Below are 25,296 nucleotides of genomic sequence, written 5' to 3'. Positions count from 1 at the left end.
GGTGCAGAAGGATTTCGAGTGTGCGTCTGTGGGTGCCGCCGTGTGCGGGGAGGTGCCGGCTGTGTGTCGGGGTGCGATGCTCCGTGCGGGGCCGTGCCGGGTGTGTGTCTGTGGGTGACGCCGTGTGCGGGGTGATGCTGTGTGTGTGTCTCTGTGTCTGTGCGTGATTCCCTGCACCGTGGGGTGGCGGGGGTGTGTCCGTGTGTGATTCTGTCTGTGGGGCGATGCCGGGGGTGTGTCTGTGTGTGATTCCGTGTGCGGGGCGATGCCGGGGGTGTGTCTGTGTGTGATTCTGTCTGTGGGGCAATGCCGTGTGTGTGTCTGTGTGTGATTCCGTGTGCGGGGGTGTGTCCGTGTGTGATTCTGTCTGTGGGGCGATGCCGGGGGTGTGTCCGTGTGTGATTCCGTGTGCGGGGCGATGCCGGGGGTGTATCTGTGTGTGATTCCGTGTGCGGGGCGATGCCGGAGGTGTGTCTGTGTGTGATTCCGTGTGCGGGGGTGTGTCTGTGTGTGATTCCGTGTGCGGGGGGATGCTGGAGGTGTGTCTGTGTGTGATTCCGTGTGCGGGGGGATGCTGGAGGTGTGTCTGTGTGTGATTCCGTGTGCGGGGGTGTGTCTGTGTGTGATTCCGTGTGCGGGGGGATGCTGGAGGTGTGTCTGTGTGTGATTCCGTGTGCGGGGGTGTGTCTGTGTGTGATTCCGTGTGCGGGGGGATGCTGGAGGTGTGTCTGTGTGTGATTCCGTGTGCGGGGGTGTGTCTGTGGTCTCTCCCCGTTGCAGTACCGGCTCCCGGTCGCAGAGGGCGCTCCGCCGCGGGCGCTGCGGCGCGGGAGGCGTGGCATCCAACGGGGCGTGGCCGGGGCGTGGCCTGTGACGTCACGTCAAACCCCGCCCCGGTCAGCTGAGCCCTCCGCACCGCCCCCCCCCGCAACCCCCTCCCAACCTCGATCCGCCCCCCCCGCAACCCCCCCTCCCGATCCCCCCAGGTCCTCCTCCCTCTTCCCTCCTCCCTCCGCATCCCTGCGCCGCCACCCGCAGCCTCGCCCGGCCGTGTGTGCCTGTGGGTGACCCCCCCCTCCCCAAAACCCACCCTCCCCAGGGCGCTGCGCCCCCCCCGCCCCGGCACCGAGACATGGCCCCCATCGGACTCAAGGCTGTGGTGGGAGAGAGTAAGATCCGCGTCCTCCGTGGGGTGGGGAGGGGGTGGGAAACGCGGTTAAACTGCGCGGGGGTGGCGGGAGGAGGGGGGGGTCGGGCTGGGGGGGCTGCCCTTGCCGGGGGTGGGGGGGATGCTGCGGATGCGCAATACGGACCCTCGGGGCGTGGGGGGGGACGTGGGACACCCCCACGGGGGACGCGCCGATGGGTTTTGGGGGGGGTCGGGGTCGTGGGTGCTGTCACCTTCCGGGGTTTATTTGTGGGATTTTTGCGGCTCTTCGGGGTTTTTTTCTGCAGTGCTGGGGTGGGGGGGGGGGGAGAAAGAAGGGGTGGGGGAGAGGGAAGCGAGAGGCGCTGGAGCCCCCCCGCTGTGCCCCCCCCGTCCCCCCGTGCCCCCCAAACAACCGCCCCACGGGGAGGGGGGGGCTGAGCCCCGGGAGGGGGGGCACAGGGCTGTGCAGACCACCCCCCTAAATCCCCCCCACCCCCCCCAGCGCAGTGCCAGGCCGGGCCCTCCCGCTTTGTTCTGCAGCGAATCCCGCTGAAACGGCGATTTTTTTAATTTTATTTTTAGTATTATTTCCATGATTATTATTATTATTATCATCATTATTTACCCGGACGTGACTTTGCTCCCCCCCATCCGGGGGGCCGCTGTGACCCTCCCTTTCCTTCTTATCCCTGCCCGAGGCCAAATCCCCCCCTCCGGCCTCGGGCATCCCGCGGGGGTCTATTCCCGGCCGGGAATATTCCCGGGAGCCGCGGGCGGGGGCACGGCACGATCGTTGCCCGGCTGCGCTTCCTCCTTCCCGGCTGTTGCAAGGCGATATTCTCCCGGGGGGAAGCGCGGCGGGAGAGGGGGGGGGTTTGTTCTCCGAAACACCCGAGGCCGGAGGAGGGAAGGGGGGGGGGGGGCGACCCTTTCCCCCCCGGGGCAAAATTACGGCGGAAAAACTCCGCATCGCCAAAAAAAAAAAAAAAAAAAAAACAAACGAGAAAATGGAAAAGCCGAAAGGGCAGGAACCGGTGGGAACTTCCCCCCGCAGCCATGAGCCTTCCTCCTCCTCCTCCTCCTCCTCCTCCCCGCCTCTCGCAGGGTTTATTTCCGTGGCAGCGTGGCCAGACGCGGCCGGGTTTTTTTTTTTTTATTATTATTTTATTTTATTGGTTTGGGGTGGTTTGTTTTTTTTTTTTTGGCGTGCCCGTGGGTGATTCCCCCCCGCCCTCCCGCGCCCGCTGCAGATGGCGCGGCCGGGGCTGGTGGTGTGATCGGGTGGGTGGTGTTTTTTTGGGGAGGGAGGGGGGAGATTACGGGGGGGGGACGACAGCGCGGGGAATCCCGTGGGTTGATGGCCCTGCCGCGCTCCCTCCACCGTCACCTCCCCCCCCCCGGGGATGGGGGGCTGCGACATCCATCCCCCCCCCCCCCCGGTGCTGCAATGGGGATAAGAGCCCAAAATGGAAGGGGAAAGGCAGGGAAGCGTCCCGGTGTGTCTGCGCTGCAGGATGGGCTTTGGGGAGGGGGGAGGTTGGATCGGGGGCTTTGCTGGGATTTATTTTGGGGAGGGGGGTGGTCCCCAACCTGCCCCCAGCCCCGTTGGATGCGGCGAGGGGGGGGATGGACCCGCCGCCCACGCACCCTCTGGCAGGGCCACCTCCGGTGCCCTCGGCGGAGAGGGGACAGAGCCCAGCGCCACTGCGTGTCCCTGATTTTCATTCATTGTCTCTGCGCTGGAGCAGGCTGGGGGGGAGCTCAGACACACACACAGACACGCAGAGGTTCGAGGCGGCATCACGGAAATCTGGCTCAATCCTTCCCTCCAGGCTTTGGTGACAAACTGCTCCCTTCTTTCCCTGGGAAAAAACAAAAACAAAAAACAAAAAAAAAAAGAAAAAAAGAAAAAAAATCATTCCAGACTGAAAAAATGATAATTCAGAGCCGGGCATCAGTTGCCGTAGCAGGGCTGGCAGGGGAGCGTGGGTGGGTGGAAGGAGGGAGCGGGGTTTGTGCAGGGAAAATGCTGCAGAGGAGCAGGGATGGGACCCTGGAGGGGCACCCTGGGGGCCAGCCCTGCCCTCCCACGGGGGTCAGGGTGCTGCCACGGGAAGCTCCTGGGCTTGGTGGGTCAGTGCCTGCCTGGGGGGGCTGTTTGCAGGGGGAGCTGCTCCCCCTGAGTTAGGGTGAGCCTGCTCTCCAGACTGCCCCCGTCCCTGGGCACCGGTGCGGCTGGCACGAGATTCCCTGGCTCCCTGCGCCAGCCTGCCCTCGGGCTGGGACTCCCTGGAGGCTTTCCTGCAGGAGATGTTTGCTCCTAAGGAGCAGGAGGTCCGAGCCTGGGGCTGACCCTGAGGCAGGACATCTCTGCTGGGTTCCCTCCTGGTGAGGAAGGGAAGGAAGGGAAGGAAGGGAAGGATGGGAAGGATGCTGCCGCGTTGCCATGGCTCGCTCCGCCAGCCCCCCCTCCGGAGCTGCATTCTGCCCTGGCTTCCCTCCAGACCCGGATTATTCCTCTGACCAGCTGGTGCCATGACAAGACGGGTTTTGGAGGCCTCTGAGGAGGTGGCAGGCGGTGGGCAGGGGGGTGAGGTGGGTGAGTGTTGCTGGAGAAGGGCAGAGCTGGGTTGTGACCCCCCCAAGAGCTGTGGGGTGTCTGCTGGGGGGGCTGTCCCTGCACCTTCCTGCAGTGTCCAGCAGTGGTGGCTGCATCCCTCCAGGACTGGCTGGGGTTGGAGCTGAGTGCACTTGCCTCCAGAGGTGGTGCCTGAGGACCAGGTTCCTTCTGCTGTGCCTTGTATTCCCTCTGTGCCACCTCCCAGCGAGCCCCTCTGGACAACCAAACACTGTGTCCTGGTGCTGGCTGGAAAGATCTCCTCCAAGCGTGGGTGAGGACACCCATCTCCAAATCTTCATCTGATCCCCCCCAGGTGGATATCCCTCCTATCTTCTTGTGCCCCAGAGCTCCTTGGATCTTCTCAGGGCAATCTGCCCCGAGCTTCCCCTGCCCAGCCTGGTCCTGGCTCTCCTGCAGCAGCCTGCAGTGGAGAGCAGGAGGAGGAGGAGGAGGCTGGTTTTACTTCCCTGACCCATCAGCAGTGAGGTGAGACAGGCTGTGCTGCAGGGGTGACACCCGGGCAGTGCCTGCACCCACCGGGGGCTGCTGCAGGACGCATGGCTGGAGTGTATGGAGGCTCTGGATCCCAAAACCCTGGACCCCTTCAACCTCCCCAAAGGCTTCTCCTGCTCCTGTTGCTGTCAGGGACAGCTGGGAGAAGCAGAGGAGCCCTGGGATAAGGAAGTGCCCCTCTACCTTGCAGAGACAGCAAGAAAACACCTTTCCCCCAGGACACCAGCTGATCCTCCCACGGAGCATCCTCACCTGGGCAGCCTCCCACGGAGCCGACCTGTGCCAGGGGCCTCCTGCCAGGGCCATGCCAAGGAGCCCCACGGCTAAATCCCACCTGGACGAGGCCCCAGCACCCAGGGACAGCACCCACTGCCTGCCCTGTGGCTCTTGTCCCCATCGTGTCACCCGTGTCCCCCTCTGTGCCTCTCCAGGGCCCACCCCTACCTGGGTGTGCTGGGATGTGATGACTCAGGGTGCCAGGTTCATGCTGTGCTGCACCTCCAGGGACAGGGAGGAGGCACAGGCAGGGCTGGGGCACTGCCAGCCTCGGGGCACAGCCCTGGGGACCCGCTGCAGGGCAGCTGCTACGTGACTCACCCCGGCTGCTTGGGCACCTCACAGCTCCCAGCACCCCGTGCTGTGGGCACAGGGAGCTTCCAGGCCCAGATACCACTCGTGGAGGGTGCTCTGGGCCCAGCTCAGTGCCCAGGATACAGTTTGTGTGCTGCCCCAGGTCTGGCAAGGCCTCTGCCAAGCAGAGGAAGAGGAGGCAGCGAAGGGCTCAGGGCTGCTGGGCCAGGGGGACCATTGCAGGGATGCACATGGATCCTCCTGCCTGCATGGGCATGATCCCAGCCTGATGGAGAGGTGGATGGGTGAGGAGGAGAGGTCTCTGTGCTCTGTCCTCACCATGGATGGGAGCAGACCCTGAAACCAGTCGCTTCCTGGGCAGCCCACCCTCCCAGTGCCCAGCTCCTGGGAGCCCACCAACCTGACAGGAACGGCACAGGAAGCTTGGCAAAGCCTCTGCTGGGGCCTGTAGCTCTGTCACCAGGATCTGTCTCACCTCCAGTGCCAGCTCTATGTTGGAAAAGCTTGAAAACACAGATACAAAATTCAGGACTCACCTTCACAGGCATTGCAGAGGATTTTCAGTCTCCACACCACGCTCTGTACCAGGAGCTGAGAAACTCTTGCCCATATGTGACCATGGAAGGTTACCAAGAGTGACAACCCTCAGTTTGGCAGGTCTGCATCCACCCACCAGTGTCTGCAAGGCTGAAAAAGCCTCTGCCACAGAGGACTTATTTCCCTCTTGAAAAGTGTGGCCTGGGTCTAAATCCCCTGCACCTCTCAGGGAGGACGTCCCAGGAGAGATTCCCTCCTTCCTGCCACCAAATCAACACATTTAAAAGGAGAATCATCGTCACATGGCTCTTGGTTGCACGCTGAGGAGCAGATGCTGCGTCCACCAACTCACAGCTCAGGGAAGGAACTTGGCTCTGGAGAGTCCAAAAATAGATCAGGCTGAAGGTGCAGTGATTTGTGGGCTCCCACATCACCCTGTGCACACACAGGCATATGGATGGGCACAGACACGTGTGCTGGAGGGTCTTTTCTGGAGCCCACCAGGTGGTTTGACCTTGGGCCATTAAAGGAACAGTGAAGACCACTCAGAGCTGGAGGACCTCAGCTACCCATCAGCCCATGCCTGGTGTCTGTGGGCACAGTCCAGCCTGGATTCCCACCAAGCCCAGCCTGAAGAGCCCCAGTGTGTTGGGGTTTTTCTCTGCTGTGGTTCCAGACAGAGCAGAACCGGCTCAAAAAGTCATGGCCACACTTGTAGGAGAGAGTGACCCACCCCTGGGAGAAGGTGACCTCCCCTCCAGGTCGCTGTGACACCCCATGTGTGCTCTCCTGCTGCTCTGGGCTCCTCTTGGCACTGAAACACCACCAACATTGGCCACCCCACCAGCACCTACAGCCACTGACAGCCAGGGACAGACAGTGTCTGCTGGGGATGGAAACACCTGCAGGGAGAGGACAAGCACAAGGGGATGCCTTCAGCAGGGACCTGAAGGTCTGTGGGTCACTGGTTCTACCTGAACAGAGAGACCCTGCTAAAGTCCCAGATCCTTGTGCAGACCCAAGGAAACTGCCAGGATTGATCACAGAATATCCTGAGCTGGAAAGGACCCACAAGGACCATCAAAGTCCAGCTCCTGGCCCTGCCCAGGACACCCCAACAATGCCACCACGTGCCTGATCCTGCAGTGAAAACCCTTGTGATTTTTACCCTGTTTCTCCAGGGCAGTCACAGTGATTCATGGGTGTCATCAGGCATTTCATTTCCCTTCTTTTACTTCTGGGTGTGTTACTCAACCTCTAGAGTTCAAGACCTCCAGGTCTCTGTTCTCCTCCTCTCCAGGCTGTGCAGGTTTCCTGAGGCTGTGGCCAGCAGGTATAAATACACAGATCCTCCAGGAGAGCAGTTCAAATAGGGAAAGGAGGAATTAATCACAGGTTACTACGATTAGCGTGACTAATCCGTGACTCTGGAGCCCCAGCAGAGCCACACAGGTCCCCAGAGCAGCACAAACACTGCTCAGCGTGGCTTCAACACGTGGCACTCGCACCAGCAGGCGGGAGGGAGAGCGTGGTGCTGCTCTGGGTGTGGGAATACTGAAGTTCCCCTCGTCCAGGGCTGGGGAGAGGAGGATGAAGCTCAGCCTGGGCAGTTCTGCCCATGCAGGACTTCCTGCAGCTGGAGCAGCAGGTTCCCACGTGAGGGATGTGTCCCCCAGGAAGGCTGAGGGGTCCAGGTGGGCACAGTCCAGTGAGATGAGTGGGTGATCATGGACTGCTGGAGGGGAGATGTTTGAGACTTGCTTGGGTTATGGGCACAGCAATCTCCAGGCTCAAACCATCCCTGGGTGGTTCTTGGCTGTGCTGAAGGACATCAGGTGGGCTTGGCCTCCTGCCAGTGAAGTTATCTCCTGTCAGAATGGTCACTGAGGGCCATTCCTGTCATCCTGTGGTCCATGGTGCCTGTTTTTTTTGGGACAGCTTGAGGATGGTGCTTGGAGAGCCCTGGCTGAGGATGTTCAGAGGTAGGGACGTGCTCCACTACATCCAGGAATGGTTGTATCAGTGTAACATTCACACTGTCTTGAGCAATGAGTTAATGAACCAGCACAAAAGCAGTTGCCAGGCCAACCCAAAGCCAAACGTGTTCGTCTGGGAGATGCAGCCTGACAGCATTTTAGGAGAAGTGGGTCTTGAGCAAACCTCACTGTGGATTTCTGTGCTCCGGCTCTCCGGAGCTGCTCAGGGATTTGGGATCCCAAAACGTGTGGAGAGTGAAAGGCCCATGGCTGGGAGCACTCATCTCCTGTAGGACCTTGGGCAATCCATGCCCACAGAGCAGCTCCATCTCCCTGTCCCACATCAGGCCCTGGTGAGGTCCGAGGGTGTGGCAGCAAAGGAGCATTTCTGAGCAGCAGGAGTTTGGTCTCACTGCTCCAGGAGGGAAGGGCTTGGCCATCACTGCTGGTGTGGGACAGGCTGGGGCCAGCACTAAAGCTGGAATGTCCCTGGCTGCAGCATCCCCCACTGGCCTGGTGTCCCAGGGTGGGGTGGAGGCCAGGACAAGGCTTTACTGCTTCCACCAGGGCTGCTCATCAGCTTCCAGGCTCGTTCTGAAGCGGGATAATGGACTTGGGGCATCCCAAAATGGGTCCATCTCAGCACAGGCCGTGCTTGGCCACAGCTTAGTTGGTGTGGGCACCAGCCATGGAGGGGATGCTCCCTCTTCCCCCAGGTCCAGCTGCTGTTTCCATGCCCGAGCAGGACAAGGCAGGGCTGGAGAAAGGCTGCCCAGGCAGCTCAGTGTAAATAACCTGGGCTAAGCCTCTCGGAGGGAGGGATGGGCTCAGCTCCTACTAGGCCACCGTGTCACCAGCTTGTGGCCCTGCTAGGACACGATGCAGTGGGTCATTTCCATGGCATGTGTCACCCCAAGGACAGGTCTCACTGCAGGGGGTGGGTCCCATGAAGATGTGGTGGGGCTCAAACGTGTCACCTGCATGGTCAGAGTGAAACTTTTAGGGCCATGTTGCTCCAGGGGTTCTCCATCCCACAGGGGAATTGTCCTGCCCTATCCGTAGGCTCTGCTGTTGGAGGAGGGGTGCAGAGCTGGCTGTGTGGTCTGTTCTTGGTAGAAATTGGAATTAAAGTTCTTCCAGCCTGAAGGAATAGATGTGACGTGGTGGGTCCAGACAAACAAAGTGTTGGAGGCGCTGCATGAGTTCCTCGTAGTATTTTTTATTCCTAAAACATGGTTTCATCTCCAAGATGAAAAGCTTGGCTGTGAAAAGCTTGACTGTGAACATCACCAACTGATGCTGGAGCCCAACAACTCTTTGGGGACCATTTGGGGACATGGGTGGCAACATCTGACCCACTGATGAGGAATGTGAGGGCACCACTTGCTGGGAGGTGGCCTGGAGTGACTTGGGGACCTCAGGGAATGGAGGAGCTGCCAAATCCCCTGGGAATCCAGACCACTCTTCCCTAAGCTGGGGGTTTGATGGCTGCTGCAAGGACACCCAGGAGGGGAAGCTCGTGGCCCTGTGTCCTCCAGGTGTGACACTCATCTCCAGTCTGTGCCCTTGGGCAGGGCCCTGGAGCCTCTTTGGAGGATGCTCTGTGGATCTTCCCCTTTCCCAGCTCTGCCTGGGCTCTGAGCTGCCTCTGGCAGCCAAATCTGACCCAAGGTGGAGGCAGGAGAGGACATCAGTGTAGGGAACAGCTGTGCCTGGGGGCCCATCTCTGACCAGGGTGTGAACACTGAAACCACAAAGCTCAGAGCAGTCACCCTCTGAGGCACCCAGTTCCTGCTCTGGGAGGCCCATCTTGGTGCCAGGATGGGGCTGGGGGACAGGACAGCACTTTTTGCAGCCAGGCAGGTGCTCCCCCCGAGCATCCTCCATCCAGCTCAGCCCATCCACGTGCAGAGGGGACCCAGCATTCCCACAAAGCCAGGCACTGGGGACAAAATGTCCCCTGCAGCGAGGACAAGCTCAGGAGTGGCTGAGGCAGCAATTTGGGAGCCCTTTTTGGGCTTCCCTACCCTGGGCCCCCCATCCCTCCCTCTCCACAGCAAGTGGAGGGTGCTGAGAGCACCCCAGGACCAACTCATGGGAGCCTTTGCTCCGACAGCACCTTCCCCTGGGCCCCAGGACACTCCTTACCTCCTTCCTTCCTCCCTTCCTTCCTCCCTTCCTTCCTCCCAGCCCTGGATCAGGGCAGCACTCTCATCACAGAGGCAGGATCTCTTCCTGAAAAGGGATTTTCTTCCTGCCTGCTGCTTCTTCCCGCCCCTTTCCCAGCTGGGATCTCTGCCTGGCACATGGTGCCCCACCCTGGCCCCCCGTGCTTTGCTGGGATCAGGGCTGGGGGGTGGGATGGGGCCTTGTAAACAGCACTGTTATTGCTGGATCCTTGCTCTGGGGAAGGAGCCAAACGTGAGTAATGGAGGGGAGGGCAGGGATGCCAGCACATCCCTCCTTCCCAGCCACGCTGCTGTGCCAGCCAGGCACCAGGGAGCAGGACAGGGATGCACAGGCAGCCCTCACTGCCAGCTCCTGCCCGTGGCAAGGACAATTCCTGGTTCACTTGTTTGCTGTGTGGGCGACTGAATCTAGGTGGGCTTTGCCCAGCTCAGGTACCCAGTTACCCTCCATCCCCCCTTTCCCAGCCTGGAGCTGCCCTGCACCCCCTTTGCCCCTGGAGAGTGACCAAGGGCAGGCAGGACCCCAAATTCAAGGCCCTTCTGGGGCTCCCCTGAGGCGGATGGTGCTGGGAAGGAGGTGGATGTGCAGTGGGAGGAATGGCTGCTCCCAGGTTTTCCAGCAGGACAGACAGACAGAGATGCTCACAGGCTCCTGTTTCATCCCTGCTGGCACCGGTGCTGGGCTTTACCCTGGGGGTGACTCCCACAGGAAGGGTCCCAAGGCTGGCAGGGTGGCACCTTCAGCAGTGGGGTGCCCACGCCTCTGTTTTCTAATTTAGAAACATTTTTAATTGGGTTTTAATTGGGCATTTCCATCCCTGTCCTGAGACCGGGGGTGGGGTCAGAGCAAAACCCTCTGGGGATGGAATCCAGGGAGAAGCTTTGCACAGGGACATGGGGCAGACTCTTTTCCTCAGGCTCAGCTGGGCATTCCCTGGCACATCCCTGCTCTGTGAGGGGTGATGGTTCCCACACCAGGGTCAAAGGGGACCTTCAGGGTTTGGGGGGCACCTCACACCCCCAAAACAGATGTTTAGGCAGCACGTGTGTCTTGGCAGGAGGGCAAGGCTTAAAACCCCCTTCCTGCAACTCAGCCCCAAAGGTGGCATCCCCATCCCTCTGCCAGGGCCCCCTTGTGTTGCCTGAACCCCCACCCCATGGGGAGCAGCCCTGAGGGGTCCCTGAGGGGTCCCTGCTGTCCCAGCTGGTTGCATAAGCCCGGCAGCCACGGGAGGTGAAATGGGATTGTGAGGGATTACAAGGAACAGGCTCAGGCTGCTTGATTCTTGTTTCTAAAAGGAGCTCTTAAGCTGCTGTTGTTTTCCTGGCACTTTGGATTAGGGCTGAGACATGTGGGGTGGCCCCCAGGCTCCCCAGAGGGACCCCCAGACCCACCAGCCTGGGCTCCATCTGTTCGTACCAAGCATGAGAGGAAAACAGGGCTGTGGGGAGACTGCCCCTCCCTGGGTACCCCAAAACTACCCCCATCCCCTACCCACAGCCCCAGTTAAGGCACTGGGGGACTAAGGCTCACTCCCCATGTTCCCAGTTAAGGCACTGGGGCTCATGGTGGGGGGTTTTGGTGCCTCTGGCACAGCCCCCCCTGCTGCTGACGACCCCTGGGGTGCCCCAGGGTGGAAGCTGGGGTGCTCACCCTTCCCCATATTCCCTTTTCTTCCAGAGATTATGCACGATGTGATCCGGAAAGTGAAGAAGAAGGGGGAATGGAAGGTGAGCACCAAACCTTGGGTGGGGCAGGAGAGGAGGAGGGTGGGAGGGAGGAAGCAGGTGTAGGCAGGTAGTTCCCCAGGGTGGGGAAGGGCAGCCCATGCCATGCCCCCTGCTCACAGCCCCTCTCCCCAGGTGCTGGTGGTGGACCAGCTCAGCATGCGGATGCTCTCCTCCTGCTGCAAGATGACAGACATCATGACAGAGGGCATAACCAGTGAGTACCAGCTCCCTGCAGCCCACAAACCTCCCTGTGGCAAGGGCAGAACCTCCTTCTGTACCAGAGGCATCTCCAGGCTGGCACAAGGCAAGAGGGCACAGCCCCCACCCAGCCCTATCCCGCTTGGGATGGAGCCACCACACCTCCCATGGCTTGTGGGCAGCTCTTGGTGCCAGGCTGGTGTTCCACAGGTCCCTCCTTGCCTGCTGGGGCTGGAGCAGCCAGAACACCCTGTCTCCTGGCAGGGCCTCAATCCAAGGAGGAGACCAGGTGGTGTTTTATGTCAGCCCTGTAAATAAATAGCTCCCTGCAACGCTCAGAAAGGAGAAGGAAACCCCAGGCTGGGCACTGGGAGGTGTTGGGGGCCCAGCTTGGGTAGAGCCACAGCATCACCCCCAGGTGGTTTCCCCTGGCAGGGAATGTGAGGATAAACCAAGGGAACAGCAGCATGGGAGCACAGACAGATCAGTGGCCCCTGGGACCTGGCCAGGTGCCCACACACACAGCAGGGACCATGGAGCTGGGATGGGGTGGGTGCATCTCCTGAGTGGGCAGGGGTGAGTGCCAGGGCATGTTTTGGGCATGGAGGGGTTGGCAGGGCTGGCCCTGGGCTGCCATGGGATATCCAACAACCCTGACATCCCCTGTACTGCCATGGGATATCCAACAACCCTGATATTCCCTGGGCTGCCATGGGATATCCAACAACCCTGACATCCCCTGTGCTGCCATGGGATATCCAACAACCCTGATATTCCCTGTGCTGCCATGGGATATCCAACAACTCCCACATCCCCTGTGCTGCCATGGGATATCCAACAACCCCAATATCCCCTGTGCTGCCATGGGATATCCAACAACCCCCACATCCCCTGTGCTGCCATGGGATATCCAACAACCATGGGGTATCCAGGTGCCCCTGCCCACACTGATCCCTGCCATGATCCCTGTTTTCCCCCCAGTTGTGGAAGACATCAACAAGCGCCGGGAGCCGTTGCCCAGCCTGGAGGCCGTTTATCTCATCACCCCCTCGGAGAAGGTGAGGACACAGGGGGGGGTGCAGGGAATTTGGCAAGGATGAGGCGGTGGGATGTCCGTGCTGGGATGGGCAGCTGTGCCCACAGGAAGCATCCTGGCTCCAGCGAGGCCGGTGGTGCCTCTGGGGCAGTGGGATGGAGGTGCAGAGCTCCCCCTGTGCCAGGAGGGAGGACGCTGGGTGATGCTGCTGAGATGCCCAGGGTGCCACCCTGCCCAGCCCAGCTGATCCCTCTCTCTTCCAGTCCATCCACTCCCTCATCAACGACTTCAAGGATCCCCCCACCTCCAAGTACAGAGCTGCCCACGTCTTCTTCACTGACTGTGAGTACCCAGAGCAGGGGAAAGTCATTAACGGGGTGCAAGCAAGCAGGGAGGGAGGGAGGAGGATGGAGGGATAGAGGATGGAGGGATAGAGGATGGAGGGAGGGAGGATGGAGGGAGGGAGGATGGAGGGAGGGAGGGAGGGAGGATGGAGGGGAGGAGGATGGAGGGAGGGAAGGAGGATAGAGGGAGGGAGGCTGGGGGGATGAAGGGAGGGAGAATGGAGGGAGGGAGGATGGAGGGAGAGATGAGAGAGGATGGAGGGAGGGACGGAAGGGAGGATGGAGGGGAGGAGGATGGAGGGAGGGAGAGAGGGTGGGGGGATGAAGGGAGAGAGGATGGAGGGAGGGAGAATGGAGGGAAGGAGAATGGAGGGAGGGAGAATGGAGGGAAGGAGAAGGGAGGGAGGGAGGATGGAGGGAAGGAGGATGGAGGGAAGGAGGATGGAGGGAAGGAGGATGGAGGAAGGAGGATGGAGGGATGCTGAGCTCTACCCTCCTCCTCCTCCCCTCCCAGCCTGCCCCGACGCCCTGTTCAACGAGCTGGTGAAGTCCCGCGCCGCCAAGGTCATCAAAACCCTGACGGAGATCAACATTGCCTTCCTCCCCTCCGAGTCCCAGGTGAGGCCGGGCTGGGCACTGTCCCCACCGGGGTGCTGCAGGGGATGGCACTGCCAGGGGGTGCTCTGGGTCCTTCCCCAGCCCGTGGGGGTTTGTGTAACAGCTCTGCATCCCGGGCTGGCTCCCCGGCCCCGCTCAACCCTTCCTCCCTGTCTCCTGTGATTACTTCCCGGGCTGATCCACCCCCGGGGGATTTGGCTGGTGCCCTGCCTTGGCCCCGTGCCAGCAGCTGCTGTTGGCCAGCTCTGCCTCCCCACCAGCCAAGGGCACCAGGGAGCTGGCCCCGTGCCATGTGCCCCAGCTGGGCACAGGGGGGTTCAGGGGGACAGTGGTGCCAGACCTGCTCGGTGCCATCAGCCCTTCAATCCTCAGCATTTCTGGGCAGTGGCATCTCTTGGCGTCTTCATGTGTGGCCAAATTGGCTTCTGGGGGCACAACTGGGGAGCAGTGTGTCCCTGCCACCCCTGGGTCTCTGATTCCCTGCCTGGGAGCAGGTGACTGCTGTGGGTAGGGGGTCTCCTGCCCTGCTCTGCTCACCTGGGGGGTACACATGGAGCTGGAGCTGGGGTCCAGGGAGCCCATCAGGGTAGGGACTGTGCCAAGGAGCTGGAGCTGGGAAAGGCATCAGGGCCCAGAGCTGGCAGCTGAAAGCCTGAGGGATGCCCTGAGCAACACTGAGCTCTGGCTGCCCTGTCTCAGGCTCAGCTGGGACCTTTATCTGGGCATGAATCTGGTTCCCAAACCCACCCAGGGCTGCTTTCCTCCAGACACCCCCTGTGACCTCCCTCCCACCCCCCCAGGTTTACTCCCTGGATTCAGCTGACTCCTTCCAGAGCTTTTACAGCCCCCACAAGGCGCAGATGAAGAACCCGATCCTGGAGCGGCTGGCGGAGCAGATCGCCACGCTCTGTGCCACGCTCAAGGAGTACCCAGCCGTGCGGTACCGGGGGTAAGGGCGGCATGGGGGCACCCCTGGCACCTGCCCCGCTGCCCCAGCAGCACCAGAGAGCCGGGGGTGTGCCCAGCACGGGGCAGGGGTGAGGCCGTGCTGTGCCCGGTGCTGCTCCGGGCGTGGGGGTGGTGGGACGGACAGACAGACGTCTGTGCTCAGGGGGAACAGGCTCAGGGTTGGTGCTCTGCAGAGCTGGGGGTGTTGGGACTTAAGTGGTGCCACGGCAAAGTGGCAGGGAGAGGTGGGAATGGGCAACCAAACCTGCTCAGGTCCCTCTCCCACGAGCCAAGGGAAGGCGATGTCACCTCCCCATGCCATGCCCTGGGGAGCTGACCTGTGCCCCTGCCTCCCCCAGGGATTACAAGGACAATGCCATGCTGGCACAGCTCATCCAGGACAAGCTGGATGCCTACAAGGCTGATGACCCCACCATGGGCGAGGTGAGTGGGGATGGTGCCCCGGGGGAGGGTGTGGGGGGGATGCTTCGCTCCTGAAGTCCCAGTCCCACTGGAGCTCTGCCCCAGGACAGTCACAGACCCCGAGCAGGGACCCCAGAACAGCCACAGCTTCTCCTGAGGACCTGTGGGGCTGGTGGAACCCTCAGGCTCAGTGTTGACAGCTCCCCTGGCTCCACAGGGTCCAGACAAGGCTCGCTCCCAGCTCCTCATCCTGGACCGTGGCTTCGATCCCGCTTCCCCGGTGCTGCACGAGCTGACCTTCCAGGCCATGAGCTACGACCTGCTGCCCATCGAGAACGATGTCTACAAGTGAGTGCAGCACTGCCATCCCCTCCACCCCCGTGGGCCCTCCTAATCCAAACCCTCCAGCAGGGGTTGGAAGCTCAGCATCCCTCCGTCCATCACGAGTCATCCGTTGGGAGCCACCGGTCCTGCCTGCAGTCTGGCACGTGGGATGGGCAGGACTGGGGCAAAAGGGGCTTTTCCAGCCATCAGCCCTTGGCCCCTTCCCAGCATTTAGTAGGTGAAGGGGTACAAGAAGGTGAGAGTTGCAATAACTTCACCTTGCTGCTGGCAGAGCCAGGAAGAGCCCCAGTGTCCCCCCAGGGCCCCCCATGTCCCCCCATTTCCCTAAGCCCAGGCAGTGAGGGGGCTGTGTGCCCCCTCAGCCCCATTCCCACCATGATGATTCCCACCCTTTTCCCAGGTATGAGACAAGTGGCATTGGAGAGGCCCGGATTAAGGAGGTTCTCCTGGATGAGGATGACGACCTGTGGGTCACCCTGCGCCACAAACACATCGCTGAGGTGTCCCAGTGAGTGTCCCCTTGGGCTGTTTGCCATCTGGGTGGGACATTGGCTTGGCATTGCCACCCACCCCTCTGTGAGGGTCCCCTCCCTGCTCACAGCTATGCCCTCCTCCTCTCCCCAGGGAGGTGACCCGGTCCCTGAAGGAGTTTTCTTCAAGCAAGAGGATGAACACGGGTGATAAGGTGACCTGGCTGCATCTGCCAAGCCAGGGATGGGCATCCAAGGGCCTCAGCCATGGGCTGGCACATGGTGGAGTCTCCTGGGGGCACCCAGTGGGCATCTCTGCAAAGGGACAAGGGTGCTCAGGTCCCTGATGGGGGGAGATGGCTGTGGGGTGTCAGCCCTACACCCAGGGCTGGGGAAATGGGGTTCCTTGGGAGGGCACCACACCACAGGGATCAGTTTGCCCCAGCACAAGGTCCGTGTACCCCCACAGCAGCTGCCTGTGTCCCCAGGCTGTTCCCTTGCAGAGCCCCTGAGCTGGTGGCAGTGAGGGGACCCAGGTGGAAATAGGAATTCAAAGTGACCAGGAGCTGAAAGGACCATCTCAGCCCCAGCCAGGCACAGGGTGGGCCCAGGGGAAGGTCCTTGGGGGATTTGTCCCCCTGACACTGCAGTTCACAGAGCTGCAGGACCCCCCCTGCCCCTCAGCTGCAGCCAAGGAGACCTGGCAGTGACACATCAGGTGTCACCAAACCCTCATGAGGGGCTCACATGGGCACAGAAGTCCTTGGTGGGGTCATCCCCTCTCTGCCCACGGCCCCTGAGTCCCCGAGGGAGAGTGACCACGTCCCCTTCCCTCACAGACCACCATGAGAGACCTGTCCCAGATGCTGAAGAAGATGCCCCAGTACCAAAAGGAGCTCAGCAAGGTATGAGGAGGGGGGATTGTGTTTGGTGACTGGGCCCACCCGGGGAGCAGGAGGTGGCAGCACTCCCTGGAGTGTCCCTGGCCGTGGGTGGTGGCACAGGGACCTTTGGCTGCTGCCAGCACTGCAAGGGTGGCCCCTCGTGTCTCCCCAGTACTCCACCCACCTGCACCTGGCTGAGGACTGCATGAAGCACTACCAGGGCACTGTGGACAAGCTCTGCAGAGTCGAGCAGGTACCAAACCAGCCCCCCCAGCCCCACATCCCCCCTGGCAGCACCGTCCTGGCAGGGTGGAGGGGGGATGAGCACGTGTGTTCTCTGCAGGACCTGGCCATGGGCACTGATGCCGAGGGTGAGAAGATCAAGGACCCCATGAGGGCCATCGTGCCCATCCTGCTGGATGGGAATGTCAGCACCTATGACAAGATCCGCATCATCCTGCTCTACATCTTCCTGAAGAACGGTGAGGGCACCTGGGCAGGGCTGGGTGCTGGCAGCTCCCAGGTTTGGCCAGGATAAGCCAGGTGGAAAAGCCCAGCCCTGCCTCCCTGAGCAGCACCAGGCTGGGTGTCCTAAGGCAGCAGTGGAGGGGCTGTATCCCCATGGAGGGGCTGTATCCCCATGGAGGGGCTGTATCCCATGGAGGGGCTGTATCCCCATGGAGGGGCTGTATCCCATGGAAGGGCTGTACCCCATGGAGGGGCTGTACCCCCATGGAGGGGCTGTATCCCCATGGAGAGGCTGTACCCCATGGAGGGGCTGTACCCCATGGAGGGGCTGTGCCCCACAGAAGGGCTGTATCCCCATGGAGGGGCTGTATCCCTGTGGAGGGGCTGTATCCCATGGAAGGGCTGTATCCCCATGGAGGGGCTGTATCCCCATGGAGGGGCTGTATTCTCGGGAAGGGGCTGTATCCTCGGGGAGGGGCTGTATCCCAATGGAGGGGCTGTACCCCATGGAAGGGCTGTATCCCAATGGAGGGGCTGTACCCCATGGAAGGGCTGTACCCCATGGAGGGGCTGTACCCCATGGAAGGGCTGTATCCCCATGGAAGGGCTGTATCCCCATGGAAGGGCTGTACCCCATGGAGGGGCTGTATCCCCGTGGAGGGGCTGTACCCCATGGAGGGGCTGTATCCCTGTGGAGGTGCTGTACCCCACAGAAGGGCTGTATCCCCATGGAGGGGCTGTATCCCATGGAAGGGCTGTACCCCATGGAGGGGCTGTACCCCCTGGAGGGGCTGTATCCCTGTGGAAGGCATTCCTCAGGACACCATGTCCCCGTTGCACTTGCAGGTATCACCGAGGAGAACCTGAACAAGCTGATCCAGCACGCCCAGATCCCAGCAGAGGACAGCGAGATCATCACCAACATGGCCCACCTCGGGGTGCCCATCATCACAGACGTGAGTGTGCCCGCTGTGTGCTCCCGCTGCCCTCTGGGAGGGAGGCAGGACCCTGGCTCTGTTCTGGGAGCCACAAACCCCCCCGGGATGCCCCTGGCACCCCTCTGGGTGGCCCCCCTGCCGCTGCCCCCGTGTCTCAGGGTGTCCCTGTGCTCCCTGTGCCCAGTCCACCCTGCGCCGCCGGAGCAAGCCCGAGCGGAAGGAGCGGATCAGCGAGCAGACCTACCAGCTCTCCCGATGGACCCCCGTGATCAAGGACATCATGGAGGTGAGCCAGCAGGGACAGGGCTGAGGGGGCAGAGCAGGGACCCCAGGTCCACCCAGGAAGGGACCTGCAGAGAGCTGGCTGCTCTTAGCCAAACCCTGACACCTCTCCCCGGCACGAGTCCTCCAGGCTGGGATTGGAATATTTGGGGGGGCTTTCCTGGCCTCCATGAGCATGCTGGCCCCAGGTAGGATGTATGGCTTGCATGGCATCCCTGCAGCACAAAATGCAGTAACAGACTGGTTGGCTGTGTGTGTGTGCCACCTGTGTGTGCCACCGTGGGCACGGCTGGGTGGCCTCATCACAGCCTTGCCCATGTCCCAGCTGACCCAGGGGACAGGGATGGCTCTGCACAGCTGTGCCTGTACCCACAGGAGCTATCCCAGGAGCTCTGTGCTCGGGTAGCCCTGAGCAAAGCCAAAAAGTGAGTTTTTCCAGACATTGCCTTTTTCCTGACCCGCTCCCTCCCTCCCACCCCTCAAATCAGGGTGTCCTCCTTGGTTCTGTGCAGAGCTGGGGGATCCCAGGCACCAAAACCAGTCCCCAACACAGACATTTCACCTGCTCAGACAGACAGACAGACCCTGGAGCCACATTTTGGGGAGGGGGATATCAGTGCTGCCTCTGCCCCCAGGCACTGAGACAAGCAGAGCCTCAGCTCCCTTGATTCCCAAAACCACAGAGCTCGTGCTTTCCTTTGTCACAAACTCCCTGGGGGTGGCTTCATACCCAGGACACCCCTAAACCTCATCCCCAGGGCCAGATGGGCCTGCCCAGGGCAGCAGCACCTCACCAAGGTCTCATGGGTGGCATTAACCCCCCAGCACTGGTAAAGCAGCAGGGAGGGGATCACAGGGGAGAAACCTCCAGCTCAGCTCATGCCCCTGAGCTTCCCAGGAGGGGAATCCTGGGCACAGCCCTACAGAGGGGCTCTGGGGCCAGAGGCTGTGCCTGGCTCCTCACTGCCCCTGAGTCCATGGCTGTCTGCCCACAGGATGCCATCGATGACAAGCTGGACACCAAGCACTACCCGTACATCTCCACCCGCTCCTCCGCCTCCTTCAGCACCACTGCCGTCAGGTGGGTCCCATCATCCTCCCCCTGGCCATCCTCACCTGGATCAGGGTCCCCCTGTCCTTCCCTTGGGCATCCTCACCTGGGTCAGGGTCCCCCTGTCCTCCCCCAGTGCATCCTCACCAGGATCACCATCAGCATCCCTCCCTCCTGGCCCCAGGGGCTGGATCCAGCAGCAGGTCTGTGAGCTCCTCTGTGCTCATTCGGGCATCCAGTAGCTCAGTTTGCCCTCAGGCATCCCATTCCTCAGTTTCCCTTCAGGAAAACTGGAATCCCATGCCTCATTTCCCTTCAGGCATCTCGTGCCTCAGTTTCCCTCCAGACAACCTGTGCCTCCATTTCCCTTTAGGAGTCCCATGTCTCAGATTCCCTCCAGACATCCTGTTCTCCATTTTCCCTCCAAACATCTCCATACCTGAGTTTCCCTCTAGCTTCCCTCAGTCATCCCATGCCTCAGTTTCCCTCCAGACATCCCATTCCTTGTTTTCCCTCCAGACATCCCATGTCTGATTTTCCCTTCAGTCATCCTGTATCTCTGTTTCCCTCCAGACATCCTATTCCTCAGCTTCCCTCCAGACATCCCATGTTTCCATTTCCCTACAGGAATCCCATACTTCCATTTCCCCCAGGCATCCCATTCCTCAGTTTCCCCCCAGACATGCCATTTCTCAACTTCCGTTCAGACATCCCATTCCTCAGCTTCCCTGCAGACATCCCATTTCTCAGCTTCCCTCCAGACATCCCATTCCTTGTTTTTCCTCCAGCCACCCCATGCCTGATTTCCCCTTCAGGCATCCTGTATCTCAATTTCCCTCCAGCCATCCCATTCCTCAGCTTCCCTGCAGACATCTCATTCCTCAGCTTCCCTGCAGCCATCCCATTCCTCCATTTCCCTCCAGACATCCCATTCCTCAATTTCCTCCCAGCCATCCCATTCCTCAGCTTCCCTTCAGACATCCCATTTGTCAACTTCCCTCCAGCCATCCCATTCCTTGTTTTCCCTCCAGCCACCCCGTGCCTGATTTCTCCTTCAGGCATCCTGTATCTCAGTTTCCCTCTAGACATCCCATTCCTCAGCTTCCTTCCAGACATCCCATTCCTCCATTTCCCTCCAGCCATCCCATTCCTCAATTTCCCTGCAGACATCCCATTCCTCAGCTTCCCTTCAGACATCCCATTTGTCAACTTCCCTCCAGACATCCCATTCCTTGTTTTTCCTCCAGCCACCCCGTGCCTGATTTCCCCTTCAAGCATCCTGTATCTCAGCTTCCCTCTAGACATCCCATTCCTCAACTTCCCTCCAGACATCCCATTCCTCAGCTTCCCTCCAGCCATCCCATTCCTCCATTTCCCTCCAGCCATCCCATTCCTCAGCTTCCCTTCAGACATCCCATTTGTCAACTTCCCTCCAGCCATCCCATTCCTTGTTTTCCCTCCAGCCACCCCATGCCTGATTTCCCCTTCAGGCATCCTGTATCTCAGCTTCCCTCCAGCCATCCCATTCCTCAATTTCCCTCCAGCCATCCCATTCCTCAGCTTCCCTCCAACCATCCCATTCCTTGTTTTCCCTCCAGCCATCCCATGCCTCACTTTCCCCGCCCGTAACCTCGAGCCGCGCTCACCGCGCTCCTCCTGCCCCACCTGGGAGCAAACCAGCGCGTTCTTTAGCCAAGAGGTGCTGCCTCGTGGCCTCCTTCACCCTCCTCTTCCTCCCTCAGTGCCCGCTACGGCCACTGGCACAAGAACAAGGCTCCTGGCGAGTACCGCAGCGGGCCCCGCCTCATCATCTTCATCCTGGGCGGGGTGAGCATGAACGAGATGCGCTGCGCCTACGAGGTGACACAAGCCAGCGGCAAGTGGGAGGTGCTAATAGGTGAGTGGGGACCCCCCGGGCCCACCCCTGGGTGCTGCCTGTGCTCATCCCACGCTCACATCCCGCCGGTTCCCGGCTCCGGACGTCTGCGGGAGCCGGGACTCGCCGGAAGGGTTTTCTCCTCGTCGCTCCCACCCGGGTTGCGCCACTCCACCCATCCTCATCTGGGCTCCCTGGTTTTTTCGTCTCCCTGGTTGGTTTGGCCTGAGCAGGGCTGGGTGAGGGGGAAGGAGGTTTTGGCAGCTCCTGTTGCACCTGTGTTGCTCGTTCTTGGGGTCGTTAGAGGAAGGAAAAAGCAAACCGCGAGTTGTGCAAATGGGAGATGTGTTTTCCTGTTGGGCAGGACAAGGTCTCACGGGTGGCATTTACCCCAGCAGCGGGTCCCTCACCCCAGGCAGGGATCAGAGGGGTGAAACCTCCAGCTCAGCTCATGCCCCTGAGCTTCCCAGGAGGGGAATCCTGGGCACAGCCCTCCTGAGGGGCTCTGGGCAACAGGACATTTGTGTGCTCAGTCTCAGCATCCCAGAGGAGCCGTGGGTCAGGCAGAGAGGACACAGTGGAAGCTCTACCAGATGTTAGCAAAGAGCTTTTAGGTGCCCTAAAATTCCTCTGGGAAGCAAGGCTTGGATACACACCTTGTAGGGCAGGGGCAGGTTCCCCTCAGCGTCTCATCCGGATTCCTGGTCCCTGGATTCTTGCCCAGGATGGCTGGTGGAGCCTATTGTTGGCATCTCATCTGCTCCTTGGGAGCAGCATCCCATCTCCATGACCTCCTGCTGCCCATGGATGTGTCCCCCTGTCACTGGACACCCATCCCAGCTCCATCCCATCCCATCCCATCCCGCCTCTCTCCGGGGACCATCCCCTGCATGTACCTCTGGGTCCACCCGGGTCCTTCCTCACCCCAAAAGCAGGTGGTGTGGTGGGGGGGAGCCTGGGCACGGCCGTCAGCCCCGCTCTGTTCTCCTGCAGGTTCTACTCACATTCTCACTCCCACCAAATTTCTCATGGACCTGAGGCACCCCGACTTCAGGGACTCCACTAGGGTATCATTTGAGGATCAGGCTCCAGCAATGGAGTGAGCCAAAGAAAACCAAGTAAAGGCAGCTTATTAATGAAAAAAGAAACTCTTCCTCCCCGAAGGGTTTTCTTTGATTCTTCCGGCCCTCCTCTCTCTGGTTGTCGTGTTGGGTCCTGGGGGGTTCTCCGATAAGAAAATGCTTGCAGTTCCTCCTCCCAAGGTGGAAAAGCATCCAGTGACACTCCATCCCCCCTCTGCCATGTCTCTTGGCCGGGCCTGGCCGGCTCCTTCATGCCATGAGTGCCCCCCTCGCCAGGGCTGGGGGCGGCGGGTCGGGGTCCTGCCTGCCCAGGGAGGTGTCCCAGGGCTGGGCAGGGGGATGGAACACCCCGGGATGCTGCTGCTGGAGCAGGGCTGGGGGTTCAGTGCCCGGGGAAGAGCAGGCAGCAGTGGGCACAGGGTGGAGACCCCAGCACAGGCTGCAGGGCTGGAATCCCCAGGCAGCTCAGGTTTGCTCTTGTGGCAGTTGAACCCCTTGGATGGGCAGGAGCCCCCTGAGGTTGTAGACCCCCAGACCTTCTGCTGGGGTTTAGCTGCTGGTGGTTTTCCTGGTGAGACTCCCCGTGGCATCCCCTGTGTGCTGGGCTGGCGTGGGCACTGTGGTGGGTGCAGCAGAAGGCAAGAGCCCTTTTCCTCCTCCCTTCTCACCCATCCCCTTCCCAGCCACCCCTCTGATCCCAGGATGCTCCCTACAGGCTGGGGGACCTGTGGAATGACCCTCCATGCCTGCTGCTCCCTGGGGACCTATGGAATGTCCCTCCATGCCAGCTGCTCCCCGCTGCCCACCCACATCCCCCACCTCTCCCTCCTGCATCCCCGAAGGTTCCAGTAGTGACCCCTCTGCCACCACCCCCCTGCACAGGCACCTCCCGGCCCCTTCCTCGTCCCGCCAGCTCCATCCATCGCCTTCATCCCTCCCTCTCCCCCCGTTTCCCGTTATCCACGCCCCCCCCCGCCCCTTCCCCTTCCCCACACACGTGCATTTCCCCGCAAGCATTTCCAGCGGCGCGGGGCCGGCGCCGCCAGGTAAGGGGGGCCCGGGACAGCAGGGAGGGGTCCCAAACCCATCACTGATTCCTCACCCCCCCCACCCCTTTTCCTCTGCTCCCACAGGGTCCACGCACATCCTCACCCCACAGAAACTGCTGGACACGCTGAAGAAACTCAATAAAACAGAGGAAGAGAGCAGCAGTTAAAAGGAAACGCCGTCACCACTCGATGCCCACCCACGTCCCCGCCGGGCGCCCGGCCCCGGGTGCCACCCTGCACCCAGCGGGCACAGCTTCTCTCTCTTGTTCTTGTGTTGACCCCTCCCCTCCCGCTGCATCCTCCCCACCCCCATCTCATTTTATCCGCAGGGAGGGGACAACAGCCAAAAAAAAAAATAATATATATATATATATATTAAGAAAATGGATGCATTGTGTTTAAGAGAAAAAGGAAAAAAAAAAAAATCTATATATTTGTAGCTGCAGCTGTGGGAAGCGCCCAGGAGCTCGTTGCTGAGTAACCATCTGCCCATTGCTAGTGAATATGGTGGGAAAATAGTGGGAAAACACCGTTTTTTTGGGGAAGTTGCTCCTCACTGGAGTCCTGTGGGGGTGGAAGGATGGATGGACGGACACCCCACATCACTCCAGCTGGCGCAGGATGGGGGGTCCCCACCACCACCTGCTGTCCCACGGCTTTTTGGGGTGGTGGGAGCCCCTACCAGCTGTGCCCAGGGGTGGGTGGGGGTGTGAGGGAGGTGCAGCCGGGACACTTCACGCTGTGGCAATTCCCATGTGAAAAGGGACCAAAACGGTCAAAACTTGGAGATGGGGCTCGTTCGCTTGCACGGCCACTGCTCTGCCCTGCTCAGCCTGACCTCCTCCTCTCTGGGGACTCCTTCAAATATATATATATATATATAAAAAGTAGTTTTTATATATATATATATATATATATATAATATCTCCCCCTGGATACCTCTCCATCCATCCCAAAGGAAGCTCAGTGCCCCGTGCCCGGCCCCACTCGTGTCGTCCCGTGGTGAAGCGTTTCTGAGCCTGCCGTCGCCCCGAGGCCCCCCCAAAAACCTTCTGGGCCCCCTTCCCAAACCCTTTGGGGCCTCCCCAACCCTCTGAGCCCACCCCGAACCCTCTGGACTCCCCTAAACCCTCCAGGCCTCTCCAACCCTCTGAGCCCACCCCGAACCCTCTGGGTCCACCCCAAACCCTCTGGGCCCACCCCAAAACCCTCTGGACTCTGTGTATATTAATGACTGTGTCTCGTGACGTTCTTACAAGCTTGGTGTATAGTGATTTCCCCAAACCTCTTGATTTTAGTTGGGCTTTTTTTATTTTCCACCCCCTGGATTGCCCCCCCCGTCCCCTGCCATTAGATGCACTGCAATATTTTGGGGTCTATGGTTTTGTTCTCTCTCCCCCCGAAGGCTGTGACCCCCCTTTTCCTTCCCCCAAATTGCTCTTTCTTGCCTCGTTGGTGGTTAGCCCCCCCTTCCCTCCCTGTCTGCTCCTTGCCCATAAAGTTAAATATATATTTTTAGGGCAAAGGCTGTATCATTGCACTGATATTTGTTGGTTCCCCCCTCGGTCCTCCCAGCCCGTTTTTGTTCCTTCTTGGTTTAGCAATGCAAATGCTTCAGGATCTTGTATGTTGGACATTATTATAATTATTATTATTATTTTTTTTTCTGTTACAGTTATTTATATAAAAAATAATTTATCAAAAAGGAAAACTTTAAAAAAAAAAATAATCTAGTCTGTCTTGGAACTTGTTTACCTTGAAATTACTGGAATCTAAATGTTTGAAAGTGTTGAAGCACAAACATGTATCATCTCTGTATATCTGTTCTTCTGTACTAAAGCACTCGAGTGACTAAATAAAAGCGATCTCCATCCCTAGTGCAACTGGGGCTGTGCTGTGCCACTCGTTGGGGGCCAGAAAAATAGGGAAAAGATGTAGGGAAATACCCCACCCAGCCCCACAGGCCTCCAAGAGAGG

At 60.1% G+C, this 25,296-nt stretch overlaps 1 protein-coding gene across 1 annotated transcript; it reads left to right on the top strand.

The window, feature by feature from the left end:
- Positions 1 to 962: 962 nt before the first annotated feature.
- STXBP1 (syntaxin binding protein 1) lies at positions 963 to 25,202 on the top strand. Its single transcript, XM_051807968.1, has 19 exons — positions 963 to 1,169; positions 11,258 to 11,307; positions 11,440 to 11,521; positions 12,487 to 12,563; positions 12,805 to 12,883; positions 13,400 to 13,503; positions 14,304 to 14,452; positions 14,811 to 14,895; positions 15,092 to 15,222; positions 15,620 to 15,727; positions 15,844 to 15,904; positions 16,529 to 16,594; positions 16,746 to 16,826; positions 16,917 to 17,055; positions 17,888 to 17,997; positions 18,164 to 18,265; positions 19,257 to 19,342; positions 21,055 to 21,209; positions 23,404 to 25,202. Exons 1-19 carry the CDS (start codon positions 1,133 to 1,135, stop codon positions 23,484 to 23,486), a joined length of 1,785 nt encoding a protein of 594 aa, XP_051663928.1. The 5' UTR covers positions 963 to 1,132; the 3' UTR covers positions 23,487 to 25,202.
- The last annotated feature ends 94 nt before the right edge of the window (positions 25,203 to 25,296 follow it).

Source organism: Manacus candei, unplaced genomic scaffold, assembly GCF_025592945.1.
Source record: "Manacus candei isolate 608988 ecotype Guabito, Panama unplaced genomic scaffold, ASM2559294v1 h1tg000071l, whole genome shotgun sequence".
NCBI lineage: Eukaryota > Metazoa > Chordata > Aves > Passeriformes > Pipridae > Manacus > Manacus candei.
The sequence above is the reverse complement of the archived record's forward strand: the minus strand, read 5'-3'. Positions and strand labels throughout refer to the sequence as shown.